The following is a 24,076-nucleotide window of genomic DNA, read 5'->3' as shown; positions in this document are numbered from 1 at the left end:
CCAAAACCAACTCCAAAAAGGGTAAATATCTTTCCGGTAAAGAACAACAGAAACAAAGTATTCAAATCTATTTTAAGTTGTGCATATTTCAAGAGTATTCTAATTTATTTTAGATGTAATATAATACCTTTGTTTTCTTAGAGTAACTGTGTAATATAGCGTATGCAATAATATTGTATAATATGGTCCCCTTTGCGTCATTAACTGGTGTGGTATTCCAAGATGGCTGCCTCCATGGTACAGCGGTGTGTTTTCTCTGTGAGACGAGTATCAAAATTTGCAACACAAACTATTACAGGTATTTCATTGATGTGCTACAATTGAGGTTTAAGAATGAAAACAGGTGCACCAAGTGTGGTTTAGAAATATGTTTTTATAGGTGTTCCACGTTTTTAAAGAGATATCACACTTGTAATTACCTAGGGGTGACGTGAAAAATCGTACTAGCGGTAAGAGTGTGCAGTTTGTTGATACAACGACATGTAGTTCTGAGTTTTGACACATATAGTGTGTTACGTATATCAATTAAGTCAGCATAAAAAAAACCCCACTGTTTATTGAGTTGAAGTAAACCGATGCATGCTAGAGAAAGGAACCAGACGCTGTACTGTGTACTGTTTTTTTTTTTTTGTATGTTTTGCTATACTGTACAATATTATAATCCCTTTTATTTGGTGGTGAATTTGACCAGTTTTCCTGTATGTCTCTGGCTCGAAGCAGTCTTTACCTATGGATTTTAAATGTGTTAATCAGTGTAGCTCCCAAACTAAAGTGTCTCTCCTAGAGGCTTTCTGACCTTGGCATGATCCATTCAATACAATGTAACCTGTTAAAATTGGCATATTTAAAGGCTAGTATTCCTAACATGTCATGCAAACAGCTGTATTAATGCTGACAGGTAAGACTCCACTGTTTCAAATGCGTTGCTGTTGGGTATTGCCATGTTCAGGTGGTTTACACTGCAGTGGTTCAGGTGTCCATAGTTATTGCATACTGCCAGTTGTTAGTGGAAGTGTCTGTCTATCAGAATGCTATCCTTGCACTTTATCCTTCAGTGTAAACGTGTGTTTGTTTGTTTGTTTTTTTAGCTAGAAGATCTATTCTTTCCGCAGCATACATAGACACAAAAAAATGGGATCAAAGGCCGAAAGATCCTCAAAACCTAGGTAAGTTCTAAATCATTTCATGACATTTTAAATCTCCAAATCGAATGCATGGAAATGTTCTTTGTACCAATAAAAAAAGTGCTACTATAATTGAAGCAGTGGGTGCTGGTGAATACCTGAAAGCCTGCCCAGTCTACATCATACCCTTTAGAGACAGCGGTGCATGAATAATGAATGCACACTGACTGTAGACTCACTGTCTACAGTAGCAGAAATGTCTGCACACGTTTTACCCTTTATTAAGAAGACATGTATTTAATACATTTACATAGTTTACTTTAGAGATCAGACTTGTAATCTAAATTACCTGTAGCTTCACGTACTGAAATGCAGTTTTAAATAGGTCTTCGAAAAGATCGTATCTTTTTGTGATGACAGTAGGTGGCACTGTTACACAGATAACTGAATGGAAAAGCCCAGATTTTTACAATTACGGCTTGCTCAGTCTGTGTTATTGATGTGATTTGCATGTGGAAACCACTGTTTTTAGCATAAACGTGTGTGTGTGTGTGTGTGTGTGTGTGTGTGTATATATATATATATATATATATATATATATATATATATATATATATATATATATATATATATATATATGGACCAATCCAATATGTGCATTCACTGAAACACACATTTATAATGGTTACTCAGTACAATATTAAATAACAATATGCTGCTAAAAAGACTTGACTTAAAAGCAAAGACTGACTGCCATTAGAAAATAAATTAAATAAAATTGCTTGTGCATTGTGGCACTCCTGTATTAAAGAGTAAATGTAGTGTAAAGATGGGCTCAAACCCCTTCTTTCCAAGGATCTAACCATTTTTAAATGTATTCCAAAATGTGTTCATGTTCATCTATCGACCCAGCAGCTTCATTTTTTTTAACAGCAGATGTTCCTCTGTTTCCTCAATTTCTTATTGCTTTTATTTTGATACACTGTTTAGTCCAATATACTCCTCTTAAACGGTCAGTTTTAAGCAGCTGTCCACAGTTATAATAAAAAGCTAACCAAATGCGATTGTATATCGTAGCTGTGCGGGTGTCGGTTGAGTTACAGCACTACGATTAATATACATGCTCTCCATCTTCCTGTAGGTGTAATTATACTCTGTGTTGTAAAATGCTGCTGCCAGTATAACATGCTCAGCATTTTCTAATGCTTGCATTAAAGCACTTTGCATTTCTAGCCTATGTAATGCTGTACATAATGAAAGAAAGAACTCTACAGTAGACTACACAACAGTAAGGACTTGCAGTATAAGTTATTAATAGGACAGATTACTTGTATACAGAAGGTTAAGCTTCGTGTTATATTGGAGTGTAAGGGCAACCAAGAATCCTATTATCCTTAACAAGAAAATAGACGCAGCTTGCTGTGGAAAGTGTAGTAATGTTTCTGAAAGCTATGCTAGATGTCAAGGGGTTGAAGTGTAATTTATTTTGGTAGAGTAAGAAGTCTATCTGTACCACAGCAGTCTTGCACCTCAATTTAAACATTCAACTATCAAGAACATAGATAAAGGTTGTGTTCAAATTGATGGTGAACAAATACAGAAGAGGTCAGAAACAGTGTTTATCAGTGCTGTAATTATCAAGGGGGGGTGCAAGAGCAAGGTTACTGTATAGTAGAAATTGCAGTTTAAAAAGTCGGCACAAATATATTTAATGTATCAAAAATATACTCGACTAAATTCATAGGTTATGCACCGTGCAAACCCATTCACACAAGAAGGAGGCAGTGAGACGCCTGGCACACCTTGCCATGAACCAAATCTTCAAATATCCTGCCAAGCATAGAACAGTACAGTACAGCCTGTTTGCTCATAAACAAATACCTTGTTATTATAAATGAGTCAGCTTCATTGATTCCATGAGTTTGATTAAAAAAGAATCTGTGTCAGGTTTGCCTCAAAGTCACTCCAATAAACATAGTAGACATGCCACAGTTAGAAGGTTATTTTATATAGTTTTGTTTACTTATAACATTTAAATGAAAGCCGTTTCCCCTCTGCGCATAATGGCCCCTATTTATAAGCGTCTGAGTATTCCTGGCTCCTTCTAGATAAGTTGTTGCTTTTTTTTGCTTCAACTTCAATTTTATTTTTAAGTCCACCAGAAATTGATTTCCTCATCAAAAGGCATGTGCACTCTGAACATGAAATACAATATCGAAGCAGAGATTACCAGAACCTTTCAGAGCCTTCCTCCCAACAGGAGGCATTTTCTGCCAGCATCTGCTCTCCTGAAGATAAATTCCCCAGTTCAAGTTCTGTTGGATTCTGGTGACTTTTCAGCTTCAATTACAAGATATGGTCAGAGAGTGGGAGGATGTGGGCAGTGCGGTGCTCAGCACAAACCCATGAGGGTCCTCTGGGAGTTTCACATATTTTCTGTCTTTTGTAATAAGTTTTTAAAATTTTTTTTCACTCCGTAACAGTCTATATAAAATACTCCCTGTGGTAAAAATGCAATAGACAACAAATATCTCCTATCTATCTATCTATCTATCTAGCTCTCACCTGTATCTATCGCTATCTATCTCTATTTAGCTGTGAAAAGGGCTTGTTTAAGGATAAGCTCTTTTCCACATGGATAAAGATGCAGCCCTTTTCCACATGGATAAAGATGCATTTAATGGCCTCAGGGTGAAAGTTATAGCTGACAGGTTGAACTTAAAAGGTATTAGGAATTTCTCCTTTATAAATCACGAATACTAATATGTCTTTTTGGTTTTACAAAAAAAAAGTTAAGCCAATTGGTAATGTGCTTATTATCAAGCGTGTTCTTCTTACCTGTATGTTATTTTCTCCGCAGCTGAGTTAGCGACTCTAATGGACATGACTTACGAGAAGAAGCTTCCCGTCAGCTCCTTAACGATAGCCCGGGTAAGAGGAGTAAGAGCTCTAAGAATGTGTTATTAAGGGGATGAGGACGTTTGTGAAACAGGCTGTTCAGAAAACCACACCATGCCTTCTTTCAATGGATCAGTGAGCTCTAACAATCATTTTTTACCATGTTTTTGTTTAATTTGCAGAATAAATAACAGTCTGGAGTTAAACACGCAAGTACGAACTTACTGTAAACAAATATATTTATTCCAAGCAAGAACTTCGCCATTCAGGATTTTCACATAAAAATCCAGATTTTAAATTGGCCAGTCTGTAGCTGAGAGTATTCATTTTAATCTGCGTCCCCAAGGTAATCGGTGATCTGCCCTGACTTCTACTTAAAACACAAAATGTTACTGTATGTTTAAATTGATGTCACATTGGATTTGGAGCATTGTATCTTAAGTTTGTCAGAGGTGAAGACAAAAAAATATCTATAAAGCTGCCTTTCAAGTTTACTTACATTAGATGCCAATGAAGTCAGTCAAGACTGTAGCAGTAAACAAAGGTTAGGTATGGCTCTATCTCTCTTTTTTTCCTTGTGCCAATTAAGCAAGAGAAATGTAAGCACAGCTAGACTCTGGAAAGACATGCTTATTATTTTTATGTGACTTGGTGTTCTGCACAGCATGGCACTGCACAAGTCAAGTCCTTTCTACGTTGGTATAGATGCTGCTGCAACAAAACAGCCCCTCATGACATTTATAAAGTCATTGGTAGTTCCTTTGCAGTGTAGGCAAGCTATGCAGAAGGGAATGTGATGCTGTATAGAAAGCGAATACTGGGCAGTCCATAAGTAAACTGCTCTAGGACTTTCTTAACAGAATAGGCTACAGCATACAGAAGAGTTGAAAAGAAATATCCACCAAACTGAGTTTAATTTCAAACAGATTGTGCCACACCCAGGTGATGATGGCTGTCAGATTCCTGACACTATGGCATTTTGAAGTGCCTCTGTGAAGCGAGGTTATGTGGTAATTGTACTCCCATTCACAGACTGGATGTTTCTGGTTTTTGCCGTTTTAGTATTAGAAGTCGGCAGAGGGGGAGGGTTAAGCTTACAGACATGGTTGGTGGTGTTGGGTTTGCAGACGCCTTGTGAAGGGCGCTCACCTTTAACTTTAGAAGGCAGGCTTGAGTATGAGCGAGGTTGCCGTGACCGAAAGTCATTACAAACTGACAGCTGCTGGGGACTAATTGTAAACCGGTTTGACAGTCTTAGCTCAGAGAGGCTGAAAGGTCAGAGATTGCAGAAAATGAGAATGTGAAGCGGACAGATCATGCAAGTCACAAGAGCAACTCTATAATGCAAAGTGTCTGATCGGCTCTCAATAAGGGTTTTTCTATTTGTTTAAAATATTTGATACAAAAACAAAAGGTTTGATTATTTACAATAGTAGTATAAAGTTTTTACAGAGAGATTTTGGGGAAAATCCTGAAAGGATGGTGCATTCAGTAACTCAAATGTCAAATAAACCAGGGAAGGATTCACATTAGACCTAAAAGTGAATTAACATTAATTACATTAATTTGGGGTGGGGTTTTTAATAAAAATATGACATTAAAAAAAAGGCAGTACAATGTGTAAGTTTCATTTCCACCAGTTTTATCTGATCTGTTAGACTATTAGGCCTTAAGGCTGGAGTCTCTGTTCATTCCAGCAGCATCCAACATGGTAGGGATGACAGACAAAATGTTTTGAGGCTTCAGGCCTACTTGAAAGCGACCGCCGCATTAATATTTCTGTTCTGAAAACCTTGATGCAATTTAGTCGTCTCTTGGGATCAGCATAAACAGTTGACCACAGCAAATAAAGCAGCAAACATTTCCTCGTTGATTTTGTTTTGATTAGGTTTAGGGAAGTATGTATTTTTTCTCTGAACAAAACAAGAACAATGTAAATGTAGAAAGTGTTGTCAGTTTTGTCTGTTTAATTCTGAATGACTGAATTCTGTTTTAATAATTAATAGAGCATCAGAGTTAAAGATTGCCATCTTTCTACTCTATATTAGCCACGCCCTTTGTTAAGATCACGAAATACAACAGGATTGAGATGTACTGCTGTTCAGATCATTCAGACTGCTGGAAGATCCTACAGTACCACAGATTGGACTAGCACCCTGTGATATTGATATTGTGGTACTGGGTTTTATTCTCATCTCTGACACCAATTCACCATACACCACAAAGCTTGTCAAAAGAAGTACAGTGTGAAAGGTCAATATTAATATGTTCTCCCCTTTTAGGTGCAAGGCTTCAGTTTCTTTTACATTGAGGCATCATAAAAGCTTCTGAAGGGCAATATCTGCAGAATTTATTTCCATTTTAGACTTAACGTTTGCAGTTAGCACAATTGGAGTAAGTTATCATAACAATATAGTTAAAGAGAACATTAAAATAACAGGTAGATGGCAGTTAAAAATGCTCAAGTAGCCTGTCCTCAAATGAGGGAAATGGCACTTAATGGGTTAAGCAACCCTGTAAAACCACTATAAAACTGTTTGGGCCGCCAACTGCATATTTTTAAACTCCTCTGGGAAGCAGCCGGCTGACAAAGCAGTAATGTAAAGTGCCTTCAGGTTTCTGATGTAAAGAGACGGCACTCTTTTTAGATAGTGTCTTCACATTTGGTATTCAGTACAGCTGTTTAACCTCTGTCCCTGTATCATAAACCCTTAACGATATGTCTTTCTTCCACTTTACAACCACTCCTAATTTCAAACCATCAGAGGTGGCCATCTCACTGACCAAGCTGCATTGTTTGCTGTTACAAAAATGTCATTCTGTTGTCTGCTTCCCATTGAGAGGCAGGCGGGCAGATGTCGTTGCTGGTTCATCACAAAGAGGTTACAGTAAATAGACCTCAAGTGTCATTTAATATTAAGAAACCTTCCTCCCAGAGACAACATGTAACCTTGCAAGTTTGACAAATGATTTTTATGATGACAGACGGCCCTCCGTGTGCTCCTGCCTGCTGCATCGCGTCAGACGACTCAGTCTGTGTCTTTAGAAGCAAAATCCATCATATTGGCCTCTCTCAGCCTTCCTGCATCTCTTCCAAACCCAAACACTTTCTGTTTGCTGGAAATGGAAAGAGTTCTCAAATCAAAAGATAGGTCATTGAAAACAATAAAATGCGAGACACGGATTCTAATATGTTTGTGAAGTGTATGAAACACATGTTCAATAAAAAATACATTTTATATTGGTTAAAGACATATTTTGTTTTGGATGCTTATAAGAGCTGATTTAGCATGTAATGACAATAGTTTTCCCATTTAAGTTTGTTCTTTATTGACCAATTACTAATCTTTTTTTCCCCAGTTTGTTGACAATATTTCCTCAAGAGAAGAAATTGATCAAGCTGAGTACTATCTTTATAAGTGAGTTCTTTTTTTTTTTATTAAGACATTTATTTGTTCACTTACACTATTGTAAATGAAGAAAACATTAATGTGAAGAGTGTTGAATGTTATATTGTTCTTTTAAATTCTTTAAATATGGGTTTGAATGATCAGAGTTATTGTAATTTTTATAGTCAATTCTCATTAAGACGAACTCGGATTAAACAAATGTCCTGATACTACGAATACTCTGCATGGCCCCGGCCAAATTTAACAGTCGCTTATTGTAAATTACTTCTTTATAATAAGAATGTAAATGTATAATAATTTTCATTGTACTGTAATTGAAATTTGATTTCCGTGTTACTGTAACTTCAGTTAAAAAAAATAAAAAAAAAAAAAAAAATAAATCCAATGCAGAAGACTGAGGAATAAAGACACTGTGCTTCACTGAAATGAAACTTCACAACTCCTGCCCAGTTTTCTGACAGTCATGGAAAACAGCTGCAGTTCAGAGATTCATTCCAGGCTTAGCTTGTTTTGTCTTTACATAAAGAGTCTTCTACTTGCGCAGTCATTTTGATAGCGTGTATCAGTCGGATGTAGATGTTTAGACCTCACACCTGTCCTGTTATCTGTTGTCTATACAACTTTAAGGACTTAATATATTTTGGAGACCTTTTTCAGTGATTTCCCTAAGGTCCATTCTGTGTTTAGTATTTTTGTTATACTTTATCTGAATGGTGTCAGCAGTGATTTCTTCAATTGTATAAAACACACTTGCATATACATGATGCAGTTGCTTGCTGAAGTGGTAAATTGCTGGATATAATGCAAATATGTCAGAAAACAGACCTACTGTAAGTACTATCCAAGATGCATGTGTAAAGAGCAAGCTCCTATTAACAGCTGTGCTTAGTGTTAGAGCTATGCAGTGTGGTACATTGTGGAAATCACATTGTTAAACTATATTCAATATTTACTGTTTGGAAAGTCAAGTAGAAAAAAGTTTTGTCAAATGTTACAATGGTTTTACCTTTAGAATGTGGCGTTTATGATTGTAGATAATTATTTTTTAATAAGCATAATTGAGTACATATTGCAGTGCTGAACTAGGATTGATGGTATAAATTCACAATGCTTAAACCAATGTTTTGCATAATTAGAAGATTATGACCGTTTTGGTATTAAACACCAAAAACGAGGTACACCCCAAATAAAATGAACCAACCACAAAGCCTCAGGAAACAGCCAGAGGGCAGCTATGTCAGAACTCTGAAGCGGTTTAGGCATTTATTCTAGTTACACTGTATATCAATGCAGATTAATATAGAGTAAAACCGCTGCTAGTTAGTTGCTGTAAACTTCAACTTCAAATGAGAAAGGGGGCAGATGCTATGTCTCAAGCAGAACATTGTTGTAATGGACTTGTCTTTCCACAGTTCACGCGGCAACACGATTTCAGGTCAATTGTCACCCTGGGTGTTGGCTATTTGATCAACGTAGTCCAAAAGGAATATAAATTACGTTGAAAACACAGAAGTATAACTCAGTAGCATTGTTTCAGACTTTTAAGTGTGCTCAAGTTGTTTTATTTCTCGTTTTGCATTTTTCTAAAAAAAAAATAAATTAAAAAAAGGATCTCATGAGTCTGGAATAAATGCTTTGAAAATATGGCCATCTGTTTTTTTTATTTATTGCTCTAAATAGGCAGGCACATCACAAACACCTATGTGTGAAGGTTTGGTGTGTATTTATAAAAGCAAGGAGCAAAATATTCCCTTCCGATCGATAGTGTTACTGAAGCAGTCACTAAGTTGTGAATAAAGTTTAATGTCTAGGTTTTAAATCATGGCTATAAATGTGACTGCAATCACAGCAAGAGCGCATCACAAGGCTCTGGAGGAAATGGTAGGCCTGTGTTGCTATAGCAACAGCAGCTCACCCCATCAGACTGTTCACTTCTCTCGGCATATCAGGGGCTGAATTAAGATACTGGATTATTGATGACATTCCGTGGGTTTAAACTAGTGTAGTCTTCCCAGGTTTTGAAAGTTTGATTGCAGTGTGAATACTCTAGATTAAATGTAGGGGTCTTAAATACAGTAATACTGAATTTTGCAGAATTTTGAAAAAGTGCATTCTTCTACCCAGCTATTTCTACCATGTAATCTGAAGAAGGGGGAAGCTGAAACGTTCAAATAGTGACTTTTCAGTTTCTCAATTACTTTTCTTTCTTAAGTATTTCTAGTGATTGACGAGTATCGTGCTGGATCCTGATTCTCCTTGGATATAGAGCTGTGTGTGTGTGTGTGTAATACATACATATATATATATATATATATATATATATATATATATATATATATATATATATATATATATATATATTATACCGTATTTACTCAAATTTGACACCCCAGAATTCAAGTCATCCCCACAAATTTGAAGACCAAAAACAAAGACCCTGAATGCAAGTCACATTTCATGAAAAAACACAATAATAAACAGTTAAATTACCTTTTCATTTCTAGAGGCCAGCATGGAACACTGTATTACCGTACATGAAGCATCAGAAGAAGTCACCTACTATATTGCAAATGGGAAGAGCAAATATGTACAGTGCGGTACTTCCAGTATTGAACGGCAGTCCTTGCAGTTTATGGTAGCTGGAAAGAGTGAATTAGCTTTAACTTTATTTCAGTCACTTTTATTGTCCTCCTTTGTTTAATTTTACCAACGTGACTTTCTGTCATGTTTACAAGCATTTTGTGACGCATGTCTCAGATGACCCAATTTGGGTACATACATGTTATATATCGTACTACAAACTATGTACAACACCACAGTGCAGATGTCCAGGGAGATAATGGACCAATAAAAATGCTTTACAAGGAGTAAGATCTAGCTTCTCCCTGAACCTTTCTATTTTAACAGCATGTCCTCCAGCCACACTTTGCTGCATATTGTGCACTGTACCCAGCAAAGTGAGGGTTATGACCTTCTGTAATCTGATAAATGTATTGGAAAGCTGGCTTGTCTTCCTAGTGCATTATTAATTACAGATTGCACCCAATGAGCAATGAGGAGGAGAGGGAGCAGGCCATCAGTTAGTTAGCCTGGTACATACTCTAAGCAGAAACAATAGAAGATAATCATAAAGAACACACATAATAGGATATTAAACTGGTAAGAAGTTTATAGTAAGATAATAGATAGTAGAAAGTATCCCTTTAACTAAGTAAGAATGTATACAGGGCCACGTTTCTTATGGCCTTTCCACCAAACTGCAATTTGTTTAATTTTTTTTTTGAGAAAGGTAAATAAATAAAAATCAGCCTGGTAAAATGCAACACAGAAGGTTATTTTGGGAACGTAAAAGTATGTATAAGTTATTTGTTACTATTTTTGGTGCCTTATCATAAACTAAGAAGAGTTTATTTCCCTAAATATGCCCACTAACCTGAACCCGAGCAGGAGTCTGTACTTACCAAGCTAAAATAAACCAAACCTTCTAAGAATTATTTTGTTCTGTTTTAGAGCATTTACTAATACGAGTACCATCAGTGTAAAAGAAGTGCACTCTAAGAACTAAGAGCACAGGTTCATAGTCCAATATTCTTAAATCAGAAGTCAGAGGGGTGATCCATGTTTCTTTCCTCTTGATCTTTATAGGTTTCGTCACAGTCCAAACTGCTGGTATATCAGGGACTGGACCATCCACAGTTGGATTAGACAGTGTCTTAAATATGGGGCCAGGGACAAGGCTGTGCATACCCTGAACAATAAGGTCAGTCTGTTCTTGTCATGGGCACCACACAGTATTTCAGACATATTTATTACAAATAGGAAAATATATGTGTCAGAATGCATTAACATGCAATAATATGTGTCTTAAGTTGGTTTTGTGCAAGATTTTTGGTCCCTATGTTATTTTATATACCGGTATTCTATGCTTCTTAAAATAGACAAACACCCCCTTTTTATTTTTGCAGTTTGCCTCGGTATTGTGGCCACCCCATCCTTACTGTTCTTTTGATCAAAATCCCATTCATGCCTGACCATAGAGAGTCCGGTATCACATTTTGAAATCGCCCAGAGAGCTTTGTTTTGTTTTGCAGACCCTGGTTTTATAAGGGTTCCTGCTGAATTGCCTCTCTTCAATGTTGGGGTCCCAGTGCTTGTTATTTTAATATCCAATCCATCTTGGCCTAACTCCCAGGTCTGAGACAGTATTGCTGATCAACCCAAAGGCTTGTTGACATTCTCTGGTGAAAACATTTCCTCACCTCACCCAATAAATGTACAGTATTTGAAGACCTCAACCATGATAATTATTTTTAAGCCAAAGCAAGTCAGATTGTCTCTCTCTACATTACCACTCGATCTATATTGACTGTTCTGGTTGTTTTACAAAAAAACATAATGTTTTTTAAAAAGTGAAGCTGCCTAAAACTTATTTATTGCTCGGTCATGTAATTATATTGATATACATATTAAACTTCATGTGCCAGTATGTAAACTGACCTTATGATAAATACTAGTACATGTTATTCATAACTAGGTTTAGTTTGGCAGGAAATCATTTAAACACCAGACTCTGGCCACTTAATTATTATTATTATTATTATTATTATTATTATTATTATTATTATTATTATTTATTTCATAGCAGACGCCCTTATCCAGGGCGACTTACAATCATAAGCAAATACATTAAGTGTTACAATACAAGTAATACAAGTAATACACTTTACACCGCCACTCGACGAGTTTGATTTATTGTAATTAAATCAGCGCTGATGGGGAAAAAGAAATACAGCTGCTAATCCCATACACATCAATCAGTGCTACTTAAAGCTGACATGCAGCTGTACCAGAGTTTGAGTTGTGAAATATGTGCCGCTTAATCTCACTGAAAATTGTATCCATCATAAGACTCTGTTTATTGGTTTGTTCACATTATTAAAGAGGCGCTGTGCATTTTCAGAATATTGAATTTCGTTCATGTTTAATTGCCTGTTACGTGGTTGTCTTATCACTCTGTTATTATTTCTGCTTGGATCATTACGCACCAGGCTTGTTAATTTTTAAAGAAAAGAAAAAAAAAAAAAAACATTTTTCAATGACTTCATCCAAAGCTGAGTTTGTGAATTCAGTTGGGGGTAGCCATTACCACTATGGGTGTGCAGCTGTAACTACTGCCCCCTCTGCCATTGTGACAACTGTGAGTTTGCTATGCAAAATCAAAGTTTCAGAGGAGACAGCAAACCCAACCGCACACCCCTAGTGGTTACACTGGAACCGTTAATAAGCACTGGAAATAAAGATAATGATGGTGAAGGGAGATTCTAAGATCACCTGATATGCCGACTTATTTAGGATGTATACCTGAGTATATTTCCATTGGTATTAAGTGCTGGTGAAACAATGGCAGATCTTTGCTTAAAGAGTGCAATAATGTTAGTTACATTATAAATATAACTAGTTTAGTGATGTTATAAAAGCAGGACAGTATATGCAACCTGTACACTCTTCAGTGACTACCAGTTTTCTGTTCCAGACAATGACAGGGACTGGGGACGGGGGACAGGGGGGTTGGTAAGGTAATAAGCATTCAGTCACTTTCAATGTTAGTCTTTTTTAAATTATTTTATTTAGGTGCAATATGGAATATTTCCGGATGACTTCACGTTTAATTTGCTGATGGATTCCTTTATAAAAGATAAAGATTATAAAGGTAAGACTTACTGGAGGCACACAGCTGTACTGGTGATGCTTTACACACTGCCTCCCTCGGGATACCCTGCGCTAACATTTCATTATACATTACAGGCAGGCTTACAGGTTGCAGTGTCTTCCCTTGCAGTTAACCCCGGAGCACACGAGGAGACCTGCTTGTCAGATTTGAATTGCATGAAGGTCATTCTTTATAGGACTGGCAGGCATGAACTGCTGCGTCTTTGCTTGTTTCCAGGATAGTTTTTAATATTCCTACTGCAGGTCAGGCATCCTAGGCAATCTCACATGCTGCATCATGCCGATTAGGATGTTCGCTGTTAAATCAGGCAGCTGCACCACTCCATTATCTGCACCAGCTTCCTTGCTGCTTAAAGACATTTCTCACCTGAAAGAAATCGAGAGAGAACCCACATTATCAATGCCTTTGATGCATGACTTATGGAACACCCTGTAGATTCACAGTAATTCAATCCACAATGATCACAAATACATACTGCTGTAAATGTTGTTCTGTAAACAAATTTCTTCAGAGGGTGTCCACTTCTGTTATTTTATTGTGTGTCTGATACATTGATTCTGCAGTGTGCATTAGGATGGGTAAAAATCTAGGTAAATGATTTACTGTATATAGTTTTCTAACGTAATATTTATTTAACTCCATTCCATTTCTTAAATGTCTGTTTACTTGAAGGCCGGGTTTAGAGGACAGTGGCAATTTATCAGCATTGCTTGTAAATCAGTACAAGTTATGAGCAGTTGTCTCAAAACTTCATCTGATCGTGTTTCTTCTATAATTTTTTATTTTATTTATTTATTTATTTATTTATTTAAGTTTAGTATTCGCCAGTGGTTTTTACCCCGATTTTCTCCCCAATTTGGAATGCACAATTATTATTTTTATCCCGGTTCACCGCTGCAACCCCCTGGCGACTCGGGAAACGGAGGCTGAAACACGCGTTCCTGCCAATCTGTCATTTTTTGCACTGCGTATCCACAGACCTATAGTGCCGGAGGACAGCACAGATCTGAATGGTTTGCTGGTGCACGGTGAACCATGGATTGCCTGCTGGCCTAAGCCCTCCCTACGTGGGCGGTGCTTGGCCAATTGTTCGCTGCCCCCTAGGAACCCCCGGTCACAGTCGTCAGTGACATATCCTGGATTCGAACCTGCGATCTCCAGGCTATATGGCGCATCCTGCACTCTACGCGGAGCGCCTTTACTAGATCCACCACTCGGGAGCCCCATAAAATTTTATTTTGTAAAGCTCACACGTTCTCTTTCCAGGTGCATTCTCAGTTGTTGTTGAAGTGATGTTACAAGAAGCTTTTGATTTGACTTCAACTCAGCTGTTGTCACTCCATGTGCTGAGCCAGTACTTGGATACCAAGCCTGATCTCAAAGTAAGTGCATTATTTAATACTGCGCGTAACTATGTATAACACCAACTGATAATTAACTGAGGAACCCTCTGCGTGTAGTCAAAAAGTGATTTTTTGATTTTCAGTCTTTTTGCATTCCATTTAACATTTTTACTACTGTCATTTCACATCTGCAAACCGTTTAATAGCACACCCCGTTGATTGGATATGGCTCAGTTCGCTGTTTGCTTCCCTTGCTTTCATGAAGTCTGTTACTGTTTCACTTGCTAGATAATTTTATAGTCAGGCGTGTCACTGGCTCCAAATGCATGTCGGTCAGTAAGGAAAGCATGTTAGTTAATGATGGGAAAGAAGACGAGGGGACAGTTTTACTCTGCTGAAGAAATAGCCTAGAAAGTACAACACTACCTGAAAAGAAAGCTTGCAAGCAGAGATTACTTTATGTAGTGTAATACCAGGTACCATGTTAGGAAATGAAAATACTAGAACGTACAGTATGTCTTTCAAAACTCAACATTGAAGATGATAGTTAAGATTTAATAATTATTTTGTTAACTACTGCATTATATGTGATTTTAAATATGGGTATTATGAAGGGGGGGGGGGTAATGTTTGCCATTGTACCACAAGCAAGTGAGAGAATGCTTCTGTAGGTATTTGTTCCAAATTAAGTTTTAGAAACTAGGCTGCTGGGATTGTGTTAGGAGTTGTTGCATTCAATTTCTCCCTTTGTTATCAATCAATGTTCCTGCTAATGCGCTGCTTCACACAAAGAAGAGAAATAGTGCATTGACTGCATTGACGAATTGAACAGAGTTGTGTTTGACATATTGAATCAGATTATTTTAACCAGTCGAATTCATTATGAAATTGGTGTATTGCCGACTCTCTCTTTTTTTTTTTTTATTTTCTCTTTCAAATCCCACCAGTGGGAAGAGGAACGGAACCTCGGGGCGGCTCTGTTGATCTCCGGACTGAAACAGGAGAATACAGTCGGCTTTAGTGCTCAACTTCTTGGCTGTTCCCTTCTCGGTATGGTTTTAATCTTTTTTTTCTTTCCATCACACTTAATAAAATCTTTTTTTAATGAAATCGCCCCAGCTGTCTTTCAAAGCTAACATAAAAAGGAACCAAAATGAAAGTAGTCTTCCTCTACATCAATAGACAGCAGCTGCTGAAAAGATGACGCAGTTTGGCTGAGTGACATTAGCATGCAGTACTGTAGGTGTATGTGCCAGGGGAGTCTTGTCTTCCATTTTAGATCCTCCTACAACTTGTGACTGGCGTGACGTTTCTGGAACATACTGGGAAATTGATATTCAGATATTATAGAATGCTCTGCCTTCGTTTGTCAGGGAAGCTGGGGACTGTTGTACTTTTGTGTTATGTGTATACTGTTATTTAAATGGTCTGACTGTGGCAGTTGTATGTGTGATGTCACCATAGCCACTAGTTTATATTTGATTGAAAATCCATATCTTACAGGTGATCCATAAATGAAATAAAACATTCACATGTAGTTTAAAAATACATTATAAGGAACAGTAATCATGTTTTTATAATTTAAATAAAAGTACACATCTAATATGGAATTACGCTTGTCAAGTGATCCCGGAGATAGGGTGTGCCTCCATGATACAGCAAAGAGTCGCTTGCACAGTTTGCATTCAGCTTTTCATCATCTGGGCATTTAATCACAAACAGCAGAGGGTTTTCGAGACGTTTCTTTCAGTGCAGCTTCCGCTATACAATGCTTTGCTGTCGAGATGACGAATGAAGAAATTAAAGTTCTGCCTCCGGATAACACGAGCTGAACGGGGAGACAGTGCTCAGTTTTCATAATTAAAATTATTAGCATTGGCATATATTTTGTATGTTTCATACTTATTCTACCATAACACTTCTCTTACACTGTCTAGTGCACTAGGTATTCAGTACATATTTTATTGAAGCCCATCAAACGCTATAGGTACCGTCCCAGTGCTTTGGCATAATATACCCTGCTCCAATGCACGGTGCCATATAGAGATGCTACGTATAATGATTTGGTAGTGGATTTTAATACAACTTTTGTTTAAGTGATATGCATTATAGAAATCAAAAGATTGAATTTTGCATGTGAGTGACATTTATTGTGTGATTTATAGTATTCACACATTGTCACAGTTTCTGGTAAGAGAAAAAAGAAACCTTCGAACCTTTGAACACTAATTCAGCATACAGTTTAGTTATATTATAATTTGAACACAGCCCTAATTCAGTATACAGTTTAGTTATATTATAATTTGAATACAGCCCTAATTCAGTATACAGTTTTAGTTATATTATAAAAGTAGGATATTACATGCAGCTACACTTGCTTTTTAGGCAATATCCTTATACCCAGCTTTACATGTATCTGACATACGCAAAGCCACATGCAGTGATAGTGTATGTTGCTGTTTCCACAGTCGTTTTAGTTTACGTGGACTCCTTATCCCAAACACTTAATCCATTAAAAATACTTTGTGTTCTACCTATATTAGGACTCAACCAAAATATCTAAATAAGTTGCTTTAAAGAATGTGCACGTCCGAAGTACACTGTTAGCACTGTTAAATGAGTTCCCTGTTGTAAATACATTAAACCGGAAGATGTTCCCCACAGACTCACCATGCTTCAAAGCGAGTTACTTTGTTGATTGATGTAAGTCCATTCTTCATTGCAAGTGATCACATTGATGCCCCGTTTCGCTGTTTTAAACAGGAAAAGTTGAACTTTGTCAGGGGATCCGTGCCGTGTACCATCAGATGCCACTGATGTGGACCCCTGGGTATCTGAACAAGGCCTTGGCTGTGATGGAGAAGGTGTCTGCACTGCCTGCCCACGTGAAGCTCTCCAAGGAGGCAGTAAGGGCCTACCCTTTTCTCTGATGATTAAAACGTTAACTTTGATTTTTTTTATTATTATTATTAAATGCAGACGTGTTTCTGACTGAAGACTGAGGCCAGAAATTAATAATTTTATACAGATACATGTTACACATGGAGGAGACCATGTTTTTTTACGACCAGTCTTTAATAAGAATGACATTGTGTTTTTCAAAATCATGGCTGTGCTCCCAGGCTGGTTGAGTGCTATTGTTGCGTTCGTGTAAAAGGGTAATTAATCAGAGCTCCAGTTCAGGGTCGTACAAGGCTTTTTATTCTGGCTTTTTTAAACACTGGCAGACTGGCTAATGTGCACAGCTTGCAGAACTGTTTTTAAAATGGCTCTAAGAGGCTGGGCATGTCATTAATTATAGAATATTATAAAAGTGTCTTTTATTTATTTGTTTTATTTACAGTGAGTCATTTATTATTATTATTATTATTATTATTATTATTATTATTATTATTACTAATTAGTCATTTAGCAGATGCTTTTATGCAAAACGACTTTATCCAAATCACAACTTCTGCTTCAGAGTCACTTACAATAAGACTTCGGTTTTGCGTCTCATCCAAAGGCACAAGGAGGTTAAGTGACTTGCTCAGGGTCACACACAGTGAGTCAGTGGTTGAGCTTGGATTTGAACCAGGAACCTCTTGTTGTCAGGCACTTTTTTTAACCACTGGAACACCAAGCCTCCTCACATATGCAGAACTTCCATTGACAAAATGACAACGGCAGCGACTTAGTGATTTACAGCAATTTAAACATGCTTGTAAAATAAACACAACTGACTGAAAAACTCTGCAGTTCGCCCTGTCCCATTTCTTTTTTGCAGTAATCGCACCTCCCCCTCTGATACAACCTCCGCTACTGTATTCTGCAATTCAGATTGTGGTGTTTGGAAGTGCACGACAAGGGTTAAAAAAACCAAAAAATCCACAGACCATCATTTCTAAAAATATCTCATCTCTGGCTATGGAGATTAAACAGCAGTCTAGTTGTATCAACAAGCAAAAGTCCCTGTGCTTTATGTTATCGTATTCATTTAAATACACCCCTGAACTCATTTTAAATGATTTCCTGTAACCTTCTTACATCTCCATGGCAGAATGGAGCAAGGTAAAGCTAAGGAAGTTGCTGCTTGTTTTTCTATATGGAGTAACAGTGTACAAGAACAGTGGTTTGTTTTTAAGTGTGGTGTACACTCGGATCAACTCCCCGACTTCTGATCAACTACTTGGTAATACTTTGTCAGTTATTACAATTCCAAATGTAATTACATGGTGTGCCAGAGTGAGACCCTTTGAGACCACTGCCATTGACCAGTGAAGTAAAAATAAATGTTCTGAAGCTACAGTGAAGCGCGTACAATGTGTATTCCACAACTATAGAAAAAAAGAGAACAAAAAGATCATCACAACATTAGGGGGGGGGGGCATTTTTAATGTTGCTATTGATGTAAAAACATCTTCTAGAGGATGGAATAACTGGGAATACATGTACCAATTAGGTAAGCCTGGAATAGGGAAATAAGAAAGCTGGATACATTTTTTAAGGTTTCCTCCAGAAGTTGCAAAGAATTTGTCCTATCTCCTCTTCACCTAGGCTGCTGCTCATTGATTTGATTTCTCTCAACACACAACAGCAACTGACATCAATCTTTAATTTGTAGAAGACCAGGGGGCTTGGCGTGTTTGCCTCTAGATTACCTTCCCTTTGGTTATGAAGAGTTTCAGTCACCAGTGCCTAAAGCTACAGCAACATTGCTCTAGTCAGCATAATAAGTGTACAAGACTTCCTCGCTGTTCCAAGGTTAGCAGATTCTATGACCATGACACACAGATGCACTAGGACTTGCATTTTGTACTGCATGCACGTTTTCAATTTAGTGAGTGTTCTTTGGCTCTAAAGGGCCTGGCGCTCGTACAGTTAGGGATTGCATTTAGCGAGGACCTCGAAGTCAGCACATTACTGAGCATTTGCCATTCTCCCAGTGTGTTTCCTGAACAGTGATGGATATGCCAGGGATATGATCATTATTTCAACGGCAGTCCACAGTTTGACAGGCTGTCGTCCCTGGAATCAAGCTCTACCCTGCTAACACTGAATAGCAACAGGCAGAGATGCTTGTCCTTGACCAGCATACTGATGATGTCATGAAGCCGTATTGCTGCTTGTAGATCCTTCAAGGTGTCAGTAATGTGTTGTTTATTATTTACAAATTCCGCAAGCAAGTATTGACCCTAGTTCCTGTCCGTGAAGCATTCACTCACGCATTTCAAGTCATTGAACCCAAGTGTTTTCTTCAAGCAGTGCTATTAAAACGTTAAGGCTGGGCCCTATCCACAGTTATTGTGTGTTTGTTTTGTTTAATTAGTATGTTATATGGTTAGGTCGTGTCACTTCGAGCACTACTTTGGTTCTTGATCAGAGAACCCAAGGGAGGCTAACAGATATATAGATGGTTCAAACCCTAAAGTGCATAGTTTGTGTACTGGCTTACAGTGTGATGCCTTTAGACAGCTTTAATCAAGAATAATCACACAGTCCCATTCAATTTGAAGTTTCAACGATTCAGAGCATTATTAGTACAGCTTTGGTTTATTAAATGCTTAAAAATGGATCGAGTGGTTACAGACCACGTCGGATCCCAGCTAATAGGCAATCTGAGAGTCCCAGTACCTGTACAAACTTAACAGCGTTAATACTTAAAACAATTATGATTATGCTTACCTCCCAATATATGGAAGTTTTGTGTAGAATATAAGTAAAGACAAGAGCTGTCTTCGAACCAGAGGTTTCTGAATACGACCAAACAGCAACCAGCTTTTCAGAGGTCTTCCGAGAATGGACCAAACGGCTTGTGTTACCAAGCTGAATAATGATTTACTGGAGTCTTGCCTTGGCTTTTATAGAACTTTTCCTCTGCTTCGTGCGTTAGAAGACATTTCAATCTAAACATCTGTTTTGGCAGCTCTTATCTTTAAGTGAGTAATATATTTTAAAAGTTCCATAACTCCTTTAAAATTAATCGTATATGATCTCATGTCCTCTACCTTCCCAATCTCTAAAATAGGTGAGGTAATACTCAGACTGATAACATATTTTCCGGGATCAAAGATTTATTTATTGCTTATTAAGATACAAGTATGTATATATATACACCAGCTCTGTTTAATTATTCCAGCCTTGGTCTAAAATATATTTCCTTCTCAACAGTAAAAACATACTTTTCAGTGTGTTCTCAATAGGCTGGTTTCTTTTCATGTATAAATGTATTTTAACAAACTGCTTCTCTAGCTAAAAATCCCCTGCTTCAGTAGTGTTGCAGAGATGTCCCAACTTATAGATAAGGATTCTAGAGGCCCCTCTTTTCTAGTTAGCACTCTTCAAACCATTTGTTAGTATCCTCAGGTTAGAACTGTATGCATGCTACTAGAGCAAATATCCTTATGAAGATTATCCAGCAAGTTGATCAGAGCTTGAGTTGAATTGAATTTCCAGTTCAAATGCTTTTAGAAACAACTTGATGGATTGTTTGCAAACTGCTTAGAACAAGAACTCGCAGATTGAAATGAAATGGCTGTGCCTTAATAAATATTTTTTCCATTTGCTGTTTCAGTTGTTACAGCAGAATAGACTTGTTTCTACCAATTGCAGCTGTAGGATAAAGTAAATAACTGCACACAATTTCAACAAGTATTGGATGTTTGCTGTCTGTTCCTTGAATTAGCTGCATTTCATTTTTTGTATTGTTTGCTTGCCAGTTGGATGCCCTAGAGACCATACTGCAGACTCAGTCTTCGACAGCCCCGGAGTCCAGTGAAACTGAAGGGGCAGGTGATTCACAAGACACCAGTCCAGACACCACAAACGTAGAGAAGGAAATGGAGAGGACAAAACTCCCCGACTATATGAACAGATTTCAAGTAGGTAGTTGTGGTGCTGTGTTTATTTTACACCCCCAGGTTTGCATAATGTTTTATTTCTAAGCTGTTCATTACCCTAGGATTTGAGTCATGTTTTATTACTGTTTCTGCAATTGTGGGTATTTGGCATGCCTAATAAAGTATTTAGCAGATTTAACATTTTTGGGCAGTCTGAGCAAGCCTGAGTGGAATTTCTATACTGAGGCCATAGAAATATGCAGTCTCTTCCCCTTTAAAAATGTGCTGTGGAAAATCTCTGATGGTCATTGATATGGTTCTCTAACTGAATTGGCCAGGAAGGGATATTCATGTCCTGAGTGGCTTTCCTATTTAGAGTACTGAGGAAGGTAAGGTGGCTGAAACATCAGGTTCTGTATGTGTTAAATACAGTGACTGGTCAGGCTAAAACGATTTATTCTTAATAAACCCAGGAGATTAGCATGGGCACTTTGATTTGGAAGCTAACAGAGTTACGCAGCCTTAGACAAGGTCTGTAAGAGTACTTGTGGAGAAGGCTAGCTGCCCTGAAGATGGGAAAATTGTATTGACTGAACTTTCTGCTTAGTGCCATGGCTCCCCAGGTTTAGTGAAGGTGATTATAATTCTTTCTAGACAGTGTAATGCTGCCTGGAGATGGAATTACTGCTGAGCACCAGCGCTATCAAGCAGAACTAAAATACATATGTTTTTTTTACAGTAGAACCTTTATGAACAATTAAACAAAAATAAGTCAGGAGAGCTGTGTTTAACTAGTACAATTCTCACACCATCTTCACATTTTTTATAGTAGCCAGGAGCCTTGTTTCCAGCTTCAGGTGATATGTAGCTTCGAGGTTGTACAGTATTTATTAAAGTGCTCATGATCGTCTTACACTAATATATTATTCTAATATATGTTATGTGCACAATAACACACTTGGATGTGTGGGGAGCGAGCGAGTCAGTACAACCACACACCTTCTTGTGTGTTCTGTTACTTACATGTTTGCTCAATTTGTATAACTTGTAAACTGCTATATGTTATTTCAATATGCTTTCAGAAAATCACAACCCACAGAGTTGTGTAAGTTGCATGTTAACTGTGCATTTAGCTCTTAACAGACATTGGCTAGTCTAATGCTGTTAAGTTAATGACCTGGAAATCCTAAACTATAAGGTATATGTTGCGAATGTTTGATAGGCTACAAAGGGCTCATACAGCATTGATAGATAAAGCTTTCAGCCACAATCAGTGGAGTAGTTATCAAGTTAATGGTCTTCTGGATCCAATAAGAGATATTCATCTAACTGTAAACAACATCTGGGACCACTCCATAGCCCTCTTATTCACTGTCAGGGAGTCTGGCTTTCTGTCAAGGCAGTCCCATTCTTTGTAACCTGGATTGTACGGTGTGAACACATGTCCTTTCAGCTATCGTGTCTGGAGCTGTCCTAAGCGAATCTGTTCACATGGTTCAATACGGATATCCGCTGTTGAGTTTTTCATTTTATCTAGCCTGTGGTTATCTGGCACCTGTAAGCTGCATATACAATGATGTGTGAGTTACTCAGAAAGTGTGTGTGTGAGTACTGTATATAAAGCATGTTAGGTGGGCTAAAGGAAACACAGTTATGATATAATAAGTTGAATGAAACTGCATTTAAACTTGACACAATGGACATGTAGTGTAACTATAACCCGCAGTTTACAAACTTTTGGATAAACTCACGTAAAACAGCAACGCAAACTATTTTTCTGAATCTAATCTATTTTACAGCAGGAAATAATATAAGCATAGTGTATGAGTGTCTATGTTTAGATCGCTGTGTTGAATTTTAAATGGATATTGATTGCTGCAAATGGGTTTTTGGCACTCTCTGATTAGTTATTTTTTCTCTGCTTGTTTGTTTGTTTGATTGATCGGCAGGAGCTGCACGGTAAGCTGCGGTCCCATGGCAAGGTTGAATCTGAAAGCATGCTGACCCTGACTGGCAGCCTCATTGAAGAGAAGCTGGCCGCCATCGAAGCCACTGACATTGCCGGGTATGAAAAGAAGCTGCAGGAGTGGGAGGAGGAGCGAGTCCATCTAGCAAAGAGGGAGAAAGAGATGAGAGAAAAGGCCCGACTGGAGCGAGAGGCCAGGCTGGCAGCCAAAGCCTCCTCTTAGTGCAGCAATGTCAGGACACCAACACTTTCTATTGGTACATCTCTGTAACAAGCACATCCCTGCTGCATTGCAAATAATAAGGTCCTGTTAGAAAACACATATATATATATATATATATATATATATATATATATATATATATATATATATATATATATATATATATATATATTATACCGGTATGTAGTTTGTAAATCTCAATACAGAGCTTGACATGGATTCTTCTGTTGACAAGCCAGCAGAGAAAAATCCCAGGTGATTTATAATGTCTAGGCTGAGTCATAGTGAAGGGATTGGTCTGGGCAGAGTTGGGTTTTTAAATTGCTAGATACCCTTTTGTTAAAGTCAGATTTCTTGTCATGTCTCCTCTGCACCTGTTCACCCAGAATCATTCCAGACATATTGGTCCCAAACGATGTTGACATGAACAGGTCCACTTAAAATTCTGCTTTTTGAGTTATCAGTTGAAATTATGTATTACTCAAACAGTCACCTGTTGTTCATGCAATTTTGTTTTATTAAAAAAAAAGTTAAGATATGGTCATTGGTTGTGTTTTTTTTTT

At 37.6% G+C, this 24,076-nt stretch overlaps 1 protein-coding gene across 2 annotated transcripts; it reads left to right on the top strand.

Moving 5' to 3' along the window:
- On the top strand, positions 1–23,630 carry LOC117403552 (small ribosomal subunit protein mS27-like). Of its 2 annotated transcripts, none has more exons than XM_058989903.1 (11): positions 1–21; positions 1,089–1,166; positions 3,985–4,055; positions 7,383–7,441; positions 11,078–11,192; positions 13,064–13,142; positions 14,430–14,545; positions 15,454–15,556; positions 17,270–17,412; positions 21,205–21,366; positions 23,274–23,630. In XM_058989903.1, exons 3-11 carry the CDS (start codon positions 4,002–4,004, stop codon positions 23,511–23,513), a joined length of 1,071 nt encoding a protein of 356 aa, XP_058845886.1. In that variant the 5' UTR covers positions 1–21; positions 1,089–1,166; positions 3,985–4,001; the 3' UTR covers positions 23,514–23,630. The 2 variants fall into 2 exon arrangements, with proteins under 2 accessions (XP_058845886.1, XP_034781721.2); XM_034925830.2 differs by lacking the exon at positions 1–21 and adding an exon at positions 191–298.
- Positions 23,631–24,076: the final 446 nt, after the last annotated feature.

The sequence above is a fragment of the Acipenser ruthenus genome, chromosome 1 (genome assembly GCF_902713425.1).
Source record: "Acipenser ruthenus chromosome 1, fAciRut3.2 maternal haplotype, whole genome shotgun sequence".
Lineage (NCBI taxonomy): Eukaryota > Metazoa > Chordata > Actinopteri > Acipenseriformes > Acipenseridae > Acipenser > Acipenser ruthenus.
Note: the sequence above shows the minus strand (reverse complement) of the source record. Positions and strands in the feature narration are given on the sequence as shown.

Coding starts and splice junctions, on each gene's coding strand:
- LOC117403552 (XM_034925830.2), top strand. CDS start 223: ATGGCTGCCTCCATGGTACAGCGGTGTGTTTTCTCTGTGAGACGAGTA. Junction 1,167..3,984: donor GAAAGATCCTCAAAACCTAG/GTAAGTTCTAAA, acceptor TTTTCTCCGCAG/CTGAGTTAGCGACTCTAATG. Junction 17,413..21,204: donor TGAAGCTCTCCAAGGAGGCA/GTAAGGGCCTAC, acceptor TTTGCTTGCCAG/TTGGATGCCCTAGAGACCAT.